The 14,117-nt window shown below is 33.0% G+C and overlaps 1 protein-coding gene across 2 annotated transcripts in view; it reads left to right on the top strand.

Annotated features, from left to right (window-relative positions):
- LOC111504894 (probable E3 ubiquitin-protein ligase HERC1) overlaps positions 1-11,499 on the top strand; it is a 64,474-nt gene extending 52,975 nt beyond the window's left edge. For both annotated transcript variants that reach the window (XM_074177408.1, XM_074177409.1), the window contains exons 20-25: positions 1,236-1,950; positions 2,246-2,545; positions 4,910-5,148; positions 5,775-6,016; positions 10,934-11,087; positions 11,152-11,499. In XM_074177408.1, the coding sequence (XP_074033509.1) occupies positions 1,236-1,950; positions 2,246-2,545; positions 4,910-5,148; positions 5,775-6,016; positions 10,934-11,087; positions 11,152-11,358 (1,857 nt within the window). In that variant the 3' untranslated portion in view covers positions 11,359-11,499. The remainder of the gene's footprint in view (positions 1-1,235; positions 1,951-2,245; positions 2,546-4,909; positions 5,149-5,774; positions 6,017-10,933; positions 11,088-11,151) is intronic.
- Positions 11,500-14,117: the final 2,618 nt, after the last annotated feature.

The raw sequence follows: 14,117 nt of genomic DNA, 5'->3' as shown, positions 1-14,117 counted from the left end.
GATCCAAATGCCAAATTCTTCGCTTTCATCGAACACATCACCCAATCACTTTTGAATATAGTATAAATAATCGGACCTTACATTCTGCTATTGAAACCAAAGATCTAGATGTGATTTAGACTCTACACTTAACTATAAATCACACATTTCCGATGTATTTAAAAAAACTATGAAGAGAACCACTCGTGATTTCACCAACATCACTGCTATTAAATCTCTTTCCCTGGTTAGATCTCATCTCGGTTATTGTTCCACAGTTTGTTCCCCTTATTACATTACACAAAATGTGAAACTCGAGGCCATACAGCACAATTTCCTGCGATATATTGCCTTCAAGATGGGTGTATACTATAACTATACTGCTTTTAAATCCATTTTGAACATACCTTCTCTTGAGGCTCGCAGAAAACAGAGATTTAATATTTCTATTCAAAATTATCAACGGACTGAGTATCAGCCTCGAGCTTCTATCCAAAATATCTTCACATGTCCCCAGTCGTTCAACTAGACAGGTGCAAACGTATTACATTTCTTTTCACAGATTCAATTATTCATATGACAGCTTTATTCCCAGAACTCTTCAATTGGCTAACTCTTTAAATAACCTTCAAATCTTTAATATATCAGTTTCCCCTTCAAAAACCATATTCTTCACCTAGCCGTCTAATACTCTCTGCTTGTGTTGTTGTATTGTGTCTAGTGTTACTTGCCTGTAAGAATTATATTAGTTCATATTGTTATACATTTTAATTTTTCTTAAATAATCTACTTGTTATCTTACTTCAAAATTGTAGGTATTATTCTTATAATTTACTTTCAATCCACTGTATTGTATCAAGTACTACATAGCTCTGTACTACTCATACCTGAATTGGGCTTGCCCATGTGTATAAATAAATAAAATGTATTTATTCGTTCCAAGACCCTTTCGGGTATGGAAATTGTCGAAACACATACAAATGTTATAAATAATAAAAATATACATTATATAATTGAAATACAAAACATATTGGAATTTTGTTTAATATTCAAAAATGTTTCAAAATAAATGTTTAGAGAAAATGTATTCACGATGTTTTGGTGGTAATGAAAAAAGTATAGGGTTACAAGACTGGAAAGCTAAGTTCATTGGGTCCTCGGAAAGTAGTTGTAGGGAAGTAGTGCTGATTTTTCGGATATTGATGTTTTTTTATAGTATTCAGCGGTTTTCACTGATACCTGTTTCATTTTTCCAGGTCGGATGCGGAACTAACCTCACAATCTTCCTCACAAACACCGGTAAAATCTACGTATGCGGTGTCGACCGTGTTCCTTGGCAAATCCATTTGAGGGAACGTTCCGATTATCGCCCCCATCAGTTGGTAGGATTAATTGATTATATTGTAGAAGATTTCGCCGTCGGCACGGAACACGTCCTGTTCCTGACGACTTGCGGCAAAGTGCTAGGTTGGGGCATGAACACCGAAGGCCAGTTGGGGCTACCACACGTTTCCTTAGTCAGGGAGCCAGAGGAGCTCGCTGAGCTGTCGAACAAGGGCATCAGGCAGATTTCGACAGGCAGGACGCACAGTGCCGCATGGACAGCAGCGGTTTCGCCTAAAAGAACTTCCGGTGCTGCCAGCTCGGCTTCTTTGACCTTCGCACTACCCAAAGAAATCCCTCCCCAATTTGATCACCTACGGGCGCATTCAATAAAATCCGTCCGGGCTAGGCTGAAGTTTCTTTACAATTTCTCTGATAAGTTGTACTCTTGCTGGACGTTGATGCCGCTCTGCGCCCAACAGAACGATATGCTCGTGCCGCCCCTAGAGGGCATGATTTCTCCCAAGCTGAGGCCGATCTTGGCGCCGCGGGTGTACACTTTGCCTTTCGTTAGGTGCATCGGGAAAACTATGATACAGGGAAAAAATTACGGCCCGCAGATTACTGTCAAGAGGATATCTCAAGAAGGTAATCATTTTTATTATTTTTCGTCTTTATTTTTTCTTTTAGCGTTATCAACTAGTTTCATCTCTCAGAACATAATATCTTTTGAAAACAGGAGAAGCCGTATAGTAAAAATAACACTACTCTTTGAAAAAGCATATATGAAGACTGGCGCACCTCAAGGCTCAATACTGGGCCCGCTCTTTTTGGTGTATATTAATGATTTGCCCAATGTTAGTTCGGATTTAGAGTTCTTGAATAAACTAAGTCATAATGATGTCAATGTAATCAGAAAATGGTGTACCTCAAATAATTTCAGGTCGCAAATGTAAACCGATCTTCATCCAGATAGCAAAGCAAGTGGTCGACATAATGCCACAAGATTTGAGGTTGCCTTCGAGGGCGTGGAAGGTGAAACTGGTGGGGGAGGGGGCGGACGATGCAGGAGGTGTGTTCGACGATACCATAACGGAGATGTGTCAGGAAATAACTTCTGGAGTGGTGCCTCTACTGGTTCCTACGCCTAACGCACTGAACGATGAAGGGTTCAACAAGGACAAGTATCTTTTGAATCCCCAGTTGACTTCGGCACAAAATAAAATTTGGTTCAAGTTTCTAGGTGAGTACATAATGTTGATTCATGAAATTGTGCCTACTGAATTGACATACTTTAAATAGAACAGAAAACTAGTACATTGAACTTCTACAAGTTTTTTGTAGTAGTATTTATTTATTTAGGTTACCCTAATATACATAAGTTCAATAAAAATGTAATACATGATGTGAGAGTAAGTAAAAAGTAGATAATAATATATTAATAATAATATTATAGTTATTTTAAAGAGTCAATATGATAAAATCAATGATTTATGGAAGTTGAATAATTGAAAATGAGAAGTCCAAAAAAAATAAATGAATAAATTAATAAATAAATAAATTGAACTAATGAGTTTGGATACAGATGCATGTATATACAAATTTATTATCTTCTTTGATATGCTGCAATAAAGCTTATTTGAAAGTGTGAATACTTCTGTTGTTTCTCAATAAATCAGACACTTTGTTAAATTTCACTAGTCCTTTGAAAAACAGACAATTTATTACTGACCTCGAGTTTGTCTTGGATACATGGAAGCTTATATTGGTGGATTCCATTGTTAACTTAAATTAAATTATTGAAATCGCTAGGTTGAATAGTCTTTATTATTTGGAATATAAAAACCATAATTAGATAATAAGATCTTTTCTAGATTGATAACCACTGAAGAGAATCGAGGATAGTCTCTGTTTTGCAGTTTTTGTAGTTGACCTAACTTATTTTTCTTTAGAAGATACAATAATGTAGCACAGAAGTCAAAATGTGGCTGAATTATACAGTTGTAAATTGTGACTTTTGAGTTAATACTAAGATGTTTTTTCCAGATTTTTTTATAATTTAATCAGTATGACTATTAAGTGTAAGTTTTCTATCAATCATGAAACCTAGATATTTCATCTTTGTAACAATTTCAAGGTATTCATTTCATAGTTTGATGTTCACTGTATCATGGTTAGTTGTTGCAACTGAGTAGAATAATAATCCTTTATTTCCACACAAACATTATAATGTTATATAGGAAACTGTCAACACGATAAAACAAAGTTACTAAAAGTTGATTATACGAATTAAATGAGGCGGTAGTAAAAAAATAACAGAGCTAATGATCATCAAAAAGTTCTGCTAGCGTATAATAACAATTTTTTAACAGATATGCTTTCAGTGTTTGTTTAAAATTATACAGTTGCTTTAAAGCCTTCACATATTCAGAAATATTATTGTAAATTTTTGTACCAATGTATTCTGTCCCGGACTAAGTAACTTTTTATTTTGCGATGGGCACATGAAACGGGTTTTTGATTCTTGTATCGTGGTGGTGAATACTCCTAGTTAATGTAAAATTTTACTCTCATTTTCGAACACATATACACACAACTCAAATATATAGACTGATACGAAAGTTGAAATATTATATTTTTTGAAATACTGAATCCATGGAAAATATTTGCCATGCATCGTACAATGAGCTTTTGTGCAATTATACTGAAGTTGACTCTCCCCAGAAACAAACACCGTACCTAATAACTCCTAATGAGTACCTAATAGTGTATATGAGCATAGTAGGTACTAAATAACTGAGCTCTAGTCAATACTGATCTTAGATCAATAAAAAGAAACTTCTGGGAAATGAGTTTTGATGTCAGATATTGGCAATGACTATTCCATTGTGAATTTCATTACTTTGGACTTCCATTGTCTAATATGATATAAAAAACAATAAAACTGAAAAGAATAGCTGATAACAATTATATTAAGCAAAAAAAAAACGCTGAAATGAAATTACAATGAAATAAAATACAAGCAACAATTGAAAATTGAACGATATTGTAATTTTATTTCAGGGTTTTTTGCCGAATATAATTGTTATTTTCAGCAATATTTTTTAAATTTTATTGATTCTTTCAGGGACTTCAAAACATTTTATATCATATTAAACAATGGAAATCGGAACTGATGAAATTCACAATCAAACATTGTCAACCACCTTCAAACAAATTACTATTCCAGTTCAGGAATTCATCCATATAAATACTTGAAAACAACACTACTTCCATCACTTTTTAAAGATATATGTTATCTATATTGAACTAGAATTTTCATTTTTTTTCAGTTTTTGTTTGGGGATCTAATCTACGTACATGTAACTTTACAAGTTTAGGTGTCCCTTTAGCAGACTCTTCATTTTTTCTCACAATACAAGTTCTTCTAGAATTTCTTTTGACAACTTGAGTCCCTTTTTGTCTGATATATTGATATATATTATTATTATCTTCCCAAATCATTGTATTTGTGAAGTTATTTTCTTCTACATTGGAGAAAGGGAACATAAACCATGAAAAGAGGTTATTTATTTTGATAGCTCAATTACTTTCATCGTCTTTCAAGGTATACTTTTCGGGGTGGCTGTTCGAACTAAAAAACCGCTGGCTCTTCCTTTGGCTCCGATGATGTGGAAGTTGATTGTGGGAGAGCCCCTAACCATAGAGGACTTGGAAGACACTGATTGCATGTATATTCAGACTCTCAGAAGCATCCGGGATATCCATCTTTCGGGAGTTACAGAGGAATACTTCCATGATGTCATCCCTCTAGAAACTTTTGAAGGGACTAGCTGTACAGGGAAGGTAAAGATCAATATCATATAGAAAGTAATATGGCTATATTGGCGACATAATCAGTTGAAAAAAATATATGTGGGGTACCATAAGGCTCTATTTTTGGGATTATCAAGAATTTGTCTCTCAATTTCCAAATTAGTTATTTGATTACTTTGATTATTGCCTTTAATAAGATTTTTGATGAGTTTCCATTGCTTTTTCTGGTTATTGCCTGTATTTTTTCTCTACAATATTTTTCTGTATTCGGAAATCCCTGAGTATATCCTGATTAAAAGGATGTTTTATTTTTTCTGAATATAATTTATCACGTTTTTTTATTAATTCTAGAAATTCCCTTGAAATCCAATCCTTACCTTTATATTTTATTTCATATTGAATTGTTGAGTCTTTTCTACAAACCTGTATGGCTGTTAATAGTTTTTCAAAGCTATTTATATCGTGGCTGTTTATCAGCTGTTGGAATTTTTGTTTGAAGTTATTTTGATTTAGTACAGAACGTTTGTGTGATACCTTTCTATTAGTCTGTGGAGATTTAGGTTTAGTTTTAAGTTGTATATATAGGATTTTATGATCAGTCTTTATTAATCGAATATGCCTTATTTTTCATCATTTGATCAAGATGGTCGTTTCAGGTTGTTCCCATTGTCCATGGGGGACGTAACATTCCTCTGACGTTCGAAAATCGAGCGCAGTATTACGAGCAAGCAGTGAAATTCAGGATTCAGGAGTTCGATTTGCAGGTGGCAGCTATTCGTGAGGGTATGGCCGGAATCATCCCTGTTCCTTTGTTGTCCTTGATGACTGCTGAATATATCGAGCAGTTGGTATGCGGCTTATCCCATATATCAATCATGACTTTGAAAAGAATTGTCAGGTAAGTGTAAGCAAGAATCATATTCGAGTCATTAACCCAGTGACTTCCTTATGTTGAATTGAAAATTAAAATTTTATATGTGGGAAAAATAAACACTTCTCCCCAACAGTGATTCACAAGAAAAATAAATGGATACATCCAATATTTGGAACGTTGTTTTTAGTATGGTATAGTTCAAAACCAGGTTTGTTCGATTGTTGATGTCAAAGCTGGTCTTTGCAAAGAACCGCCTTTTGAAAAGAAGTAGATATTTTTTGAGAAAAAAAAATCGATTTTTTTTAATAGACTTCGTATTTAGTATCGTCCTTTTTCTTCGATTCCAAGCAGAAAATTAATCGCTAATTGCTTTCATTTCAGAGATGAGTTTTTAAACATATATCTAGATATTTTCAAAGTTGTATTATCTGCGAACGTAGTATTTCATAGCTATTTGGTCTGCTATAGATGATCATTTTCATACATCCAAAATAACAGAGGGTCAAGAACTTGACCCTGTGGACCTCTTAGTTCGTATTCAGACTGTTAGACGTTAGTACCATTACATCTTATGATCGTGATTCTATGTGTCATGTAGGAATCTAACCAATTTATCTGAAAGTTATCTGAAAACCCTAATGATCCGATTTTCAACTAAGAATTCAATGCACTCTGTACCAAATGCCTTCGATAAGTTGAAGAATAATGAAAGAAAATATTTCTTGCTATCAATCTTCTCATATTTATATGTTTTTATACAATTTCGTGGTCTGGTTATCCTGGCTGGGTAGCCGTGGTCAAATGAGGAAATTAACTCTGAACATTCTGCCCATAACTACGATGGGCATCTTCAACGGCAGTTGAGAGCACAGCGCTGCAACTTTCTTGTTGGTAGACTCATTAATAATTTCAACCAAAGAGAAGATCGGAACCCATTACTACCAACTACCACTGAAGATGCCTCATACATAAGCGATAGAAAACAAATAGTACAATCGAATGGACAACTATCATCCAGTAAAGAGATCTTATCTGGTGTCCCACACGGATCAGTTCTGAGTCCAATCCTTTTTCTCTTGTATTCAAATGATCTGGCTTTTATTCTAATTGGAGGAAATTTTACAGTTTTTGTACTACCATCCTCTGGCATGAAAAAAAATGTCCAGCAATTGAAATATACTAACACTAGTGATCTTGAAATGGTAAAAAACGGTGTGATCCCAATTACTTATGTTCTAATACAAAGAAATCAAACATACTTACCTTTAGCACCTTCTGTGATGATTTGAGCCTAAACGGACAAACTTCAGAAAACAAAAATGATTCAAAATTCTTAGGAATATTTATTGATGACGAACTAAAATTTGATCTGCATATTAGAGCATTGACAAAAAAAATAGCGGCGAGATGTTTATGCACTTAGAGTTGTCTCAAATGAACTGAGCACATCTACAGCGAAGATGGTTTACTACTCTATGTTTGAGACTCAGTTGAGGTATGAAATTGCCTTTTGGGCAACAATTACTACAATCAGTGTTTGTCCTACAAAAACGGGCAGTTGGATATCTATGCAAAACTCGAATGCTTAAACCCTGTAGAGCATATTTATTTAGCAAGGGCATTCTAACCCTCGCCGACATTTTTATTCTAGAGTCTAATAGACAAAACCCTCAATACAGTTGATACCTCAAAACCAAGCAGTCAAATGAAATATGTTACAAGGCAAATATCGTAAAATGAAATACCTCTCCCTATTCCGAATTTGACAAATGACTCTCTGATTTATGAAAGCAAAAGAATATATAATCACGTACCCTCCGAAATCAGAAATGAGAAAATTTATTAGAAATTCAGAAAATTAATGAAAGAAGCTCTACTCAAAAAAGAATTCTATAATCTCGAGGAATTTTACAGTGAAACTCTGCTATGATTTTATTTTAGATATGATTTTATTCTCAGTATATATTATTTATATTTTATTTGCTTTTTTATTGTCGTTTTGTATTGATATTGTCGGTTGTAAAATATCTTATTATCATTACTATTATAATTTTATTACTATTACTATTATAATATTACTATTGGTATTTGTTGTATACATACCACCAACTACTAATAACGTACATGTGCAAAATTTATTTGAAACACTAGAATCACTTGAATTACTATATGATCAAAATCTACTAATATTTGATGATTTCAACCAATCACTTTTTATAAATAAGGTATCAGAGGAAAAAAATCTCAACTTGCAAAATCTTCAACAATTTATCAGTTTTTATGACCTGATACAACACAACAATGTACTCAATAAATCATATCGACTCCTAGATTTCGTACTATCTAACAATCATAGCTGTAATGTCATTCATGATGACATACCATTTATCCCTGAAGATGACTATCATCCGGCTTTGAATATTTCTCTAGTATTTAAGAAACAGGAAAGTGGAATTCCGTATCATGACAAAGCGTTTTTTTTTTTAGTTTTCGTAAAGCGAATTTCCCTCTACTCTATTCTTTGTTTATGAATACAGATTGGTCTGTTATTGAAAACTGTACCGAAGTAAACTAGGCAATAGACACATTCTATGCAATAATTTATTCAATAATGGACCAATGTGTTCCTCTTAGACCGAATTTTACCAGTAAATATCCACCCTGATTCAACAGGGATGTCATAAACGAGATCAAACTTAAAGATAAATTATTCAAAAGATTAAAATCAAACTATTCAGAAACTTTACGTGAACAATTTAGTAATCTCCGTAGGTCAATAAAAACCCAGATATCACAAGCCTACAAGGAGTACAAACAGAAAGCAGAAAATTTTATCAGAACTGATTCCTCCTCATTTTGGACCTATATGCATAGTTAAAAAGTCACTTCAAGAATTCCGAATGTTTTATTCTTAAATGATAGAGAACTGAAAAACCCTACTTCAATAGTGAATGCATTTGCTGAATTATTTGAAAGTGTGTACGTTCCTTCTGATAGTAGTAATAATAATAACCCCTCAAGAAAAACAACAAATTTTTCCACAATATCAATAAATGCATTCTCCGAAGAAGATATTTTGCAAACTCTCAGAAAATTGAAACCAAAATTCACAGCGGGAGATGACAAAATTCCGAGCTTTCTTGTGAAAGACTGTGCATACATTTTTGCAAAGCCACTTCAATTAATTTTTAACATGGTCTTAAAGACTGCGTGTTTTCCCCATAGATGGAAAGTATCTAAAATATGTCCAATACTGAAATCAGGGGCTCCAAATTACATTCTAAACTATCGACCCATATTAATTCTGTCCAACTTTGCAAAGGTCTTTGAGATGTGTCTATAATAACAACATTTTTCCGAAAGTGAGAAATAGGAAGGAAGTAATCTAGCCCCTCTTCTATTTTCTTTGTTTATAAATGATATTTTTACAAATATATCTAGTAACATATTACTCTTTGCTGATGACTTGAAGATTTTCAGACCCATTGAATCAACTGAGGACTGTCTTATTCTGCAAAAGGAAGTTAATTCGATACATGAATGGTGCATACTAAACAAGCTTCCACTGAATATTCAAAAATGTAAATTTGTTTGACTATGCAATATCACTTTAGAATAAAGCACTGAAACTAAAGATCTAGGCATTATATTCGATAAGAAACTTAGCTTCACGTCACAAATTAACCAAATCACATCTTCTGCAAAAAAAATGCTTGGCCTTATCTTCAGAACGTGTAGAGACTTTCAAATCCAAGAATGTTTTAAAACACTTTTTAATGCATATGTCCGATCTCGTCTGAAATATGGCTCCCTGATCTGGTCACCTATATACAATGTGCATATACAGCAACTCGAATCTTGTCAAAGAATCTTTATGAAATACATGGCTTACAAATTGGATGGAGCTTACCCATCCCAAGGAATTGATAATAGAGTGTTGCTAAATAGATTTGCCCTCTTATCCTTAGAAAACAGAATAACATATTATGCCAGTATCTTCATATATAAATTGATTCATAATCTGGTTGACTGCCCTGATTTGTTATCTCAACTAGATTTTCACGTAGCGAGACGAAGTAGTAAAAACAAATTTTTTTCTATTTGCCTTTGCCTAGGATCAACGTGTTAATAAAATATCCAGTTTATAACATCTGTAAAAATTTTAATAGTTTCTATTCAGAATGTAATTTTTTTTTGTTCCATTTGGAGGCTTCTAGTATATAATTCGTAGCAAGCTATTTTCTATGCAAGTCGAACTAAAATCTAAGTTCAACCCATAAGTGAAATACTGTGTTTCAACTCTCTGCACACTGCCAATTCTATTAGAATTCTACAGTATATGTTTTTTTATTATTATTATATGAATGTATCACTGTTTGTATAATATCTTTACTACTCTATTACTTTGCTGATTTTATATGCTATTCGTTATATTCCATTGTACTCATACTTAGTCAAAGATGTAAACTTAATTATATTTGTCTTGTAATTGGGATTACTTCTGTTAGACAATTCTTCTTTTTTTTTATTAATTTGATTTTTATGTGATTTTTTTATATACCCACTCATTTTATCTATATCTGACATATGTTTATTTTTTAACTGATTAGTATAGGATTGTTCTACTTTTGTAAATAATTTGTGTATTTAAAAAACACTCTTTAACATTTTTCCTAACATGCTTTGTCAATAAGAACTTGATTTCTTGGACAATAAAGTATATTTCTCTCTCTTTCTCTCTCTCTAGTTATGGGCGGAACAATTAGGTCTTATTTCCTTCATCGGGACTGTGAAGGCTGAAAACTTCGGTTTAGACTGAAACTGTTTGTACTGATTTTTTTGACTAGTGCTCAAGAAACAAGAACTGTCAATTTTATCCATTAAAGTGATTCTATGGCCCAACCCATAATTGCAGTAAATGACAACCTTTTATCTTTCTAGGTATAGAGAATTGGATGAAAAACATGAACTAGTACATTGGCTGTGGAGTATTTTAGAAAGTTTTACCGATAGTGAGAGGGTATTATTCATGAGGTTCGTCTCGGGCAGATCCAGATTACCAGCCAACTTAGCAGATGTGTCCCAGAGATTTCAGGTACGTTGCAATTGATATTAGGAATAGAAATAGTGTGCTAAAAGAAACTCTCTTATTTCTCCAGGTAATGAAAGTTGACAAGCCCCCCAATGGGTTGCCAACAGCGCAGACTTGCTTTTTCCAACTGAGGTTGCCGATGTATTCTTCTCAGGAAATCATGGCCGAGAAACTGCGGTATTCCATCAATAACTGCAAGTCGATCGACATGGACAATTACATGTTGGCGAGAAACACGGATCATGGAATTGGATCAGACGACGAATGGACTTGAAGAAATACTATGGTATAAGGCTGATATGAGAGTTATTTAAATTGACCGAACTGGTTGCAAAATTAATTTATTGAAGATGTATTTTCAGATTTCGTTTATTTCTATTTGTTGTGTTTTATATGGAATAAAATTTCGAAAATGTATGTTGTTTGATTCCCATTTTTCTAGAAAAACTGAGAAGCGAAAGCATTAGGCTCATTCAGAAACACACTTTATAGCATTGCAGATTTTCAACTTTTGAAACATTTATAAAAACACAGGAGATGTGACAGAAAAATGTGGTCTGAATCGATAGAAAATCTCGAAATATCAAGTCGCCCACCCTTATTAAGAATCAACATAATAATGCATTGCAACAACTCTGAGATTAACAAAAACCGAACTATAAATTTATTATTGAAATGAAATCTTCAACAGGAATCAGTTAAAATGGATGTTTCATCCTCATTCGAACAACCCTCAAAAGTCAAAACTTGTGAGATGTGTATTTAAGAGGTCAAATCGCATATACATGATGATATGTTATATAATACTATTATGAAATTTTCACAAATAACACTTAATTCACAATAGAAACGCTCCTTCAGACATGTCCAATTGTTAGACATATAAAATCACAGCAAAACGTGTTAGAAGGTGGTATGTAATAATTTACTTTTGAAGAGATTACCGTTAGCATCCTCTACATCGAATTTGAAATTTGCATATCACTATGAAAAATATTTTGATACTTGTGTTGAAACTACTTTTTTCTAGAATATTAACAAATCTTTTTCATTGTAGGGAATGAAATTTTGAAAAATCACGTTGCGCCATCGCACGGATAGAAGCTGAAGTAATGGAAGACTTATTGTTCTTACTTATTCCAAAAGACATACCGCGTCATCTCTTAAAGAGAAGCTGAACTAAACCATTCACTGTCTTTACTTCTATGGGCTTTACCATTGTCTAAGGATTTAATGACTTTACCATTGTCTATGCTTTTAACATTGTGGTTGACCGTCTATAAATCCTCAAACAATGGCTTTACATTGCGCTGTATATTCTTTGCTATCAATCATGACAGAATGATGATTTACTCTCAGAGATGGCGCAGCAGAACAACTTCAAAAAGTAAGAACAAGAAATGTTACATAACTTCAACCTCTACCCGTGCGATGGCGTTATCTGTTCTATAAAAGAGCAAAATTAGAAAGTCTAGTTGTATTTTCGAAAAATGTATTGTTGGCATTTCAAAACTCCATGTCTTCTAAATCAGTGGACCGATTTTCAACAGCAAACAGCAGGAGTCGAGACCTCTTTTCAACGAGGTATCATTCGACTCCATTCCAATTTTAAAAAATCGAGAGATACCTAACTCTAGATTGCAGTGGTTTCTGACACAAAACTTGTTGTTCTTTACAAGTCAAGTACTAGATAATTATAAGATATATACTGCATCAATTATGATAGTAACTACCTTGGAAATTAATAATATTTACCTAATTCACAAACATTTGGATTAGAATTCAGAATGATAAAATTGAAGATGGTAAATATTTGCTTGCTGATAAGACTATTTTTATTTACCTCAGTACCTACTTACAATATTTTGACTTGATATATTTGCAGAAACTTTTGTTCAGAAAACATTGCTGACTGAAATAATTATTTCACCAATCGAAGTACAAATAAATGTTTAGCATTTTAATTTGTTAAACATTTAGAGTCTAGGTTATCAAAATGCACTCGTCATATGAGCATTGAAAATTATTACATCATTATTGACATTATTGCACATTATTGTTATAGAGAATACCCAGCAATTGTGTTCCATTTTAAAACAATGTGTGATGCAATGTCCAAACTAGTTGAAAAATAATTTCCAGTTTTTATGTTAGGAATTTGCATTTAAAAAAAAACAGGATTCAATCTGAGTATCCATCATTGAAGAGGTTTCAGACAAAAAAATCTAATCCAAATGTTATGCTTATGATCCCATAGTGATTTTTATGAGTAGGTATACCTATGTAATGTCCATTATAGGTATCCCTGAAAGTAGATTCATACTATATATTTGATAAGTAGGATTGGAACACGTGACGTAAAATAAATCTAATGAAAATTTTCACTGTTGTAAATCCATTCCTAATATTAATGGTAGAGAAGTGAAAAATTATTACTTGATTGCCATTGACCACACGAATGAATTTAGGTTCTAATATAAACATGGGTTAGTTAAAACCCTTATTTTTTGTTTTTTCGTGTCAAAAAAGAATTGAATGAATATTTTATAAAAACAGGCCTCTGTCAATTTTTCAATTAAAGAGGAACATTCATTACTGTTTTTTGTGACTCTGTCACCTACACTGCCAAAGGAGGGTAAGAATCTTCCCAAAGTATTTCAATGGCGTTGAGAATTGATTGAAATTTGAATGCCCTCAGTTTTTTACAGTATTCTTTGAATTTATTTAATTCCTCTCAATAGTCAAGTAAACAATTACATTCTAAAATTTAATTTCGTAGAACTGCTGACATAGATATTATAAAGAAACTGGTTATCTTCTATGAATTTTACTTTTTGTGTATCTCTCATAGAAATAAAGGGGTAACTGTGGAGATCAAACAATACTAACTCTTTTCCCAATACAGGACTGTGGGAAATGTTGCTTTACGAGGTCTGATAAATAAGGTGGATGTCTAAATTTCGTGGGGTATAAGTACATTCGGTAAGCTATTTTTTTATTTTGGTACACTCATCTCGAACATATGTTCAAAGT

This window comes from Leptinotarsa decemlineata, unplaced genomic scaffold (assembly GCF_025532065.1).
Source record: "Leptinotarsa decemlineata unplaced genomic scaffold, Ldec_3_MD MMD2_tig00002974_RagTag_RagTag, whole genome shotgun sequence".
NCBI lineage: Eukaryota > Metazoa > Arthropoda > Insecta > Coleoptera > Chrysomelidae > Leptinotarsa > Leptinotarsa decemlineata.
This window is presented reverse-complemented; position numbering and strand designations above follow the sequence as displayed.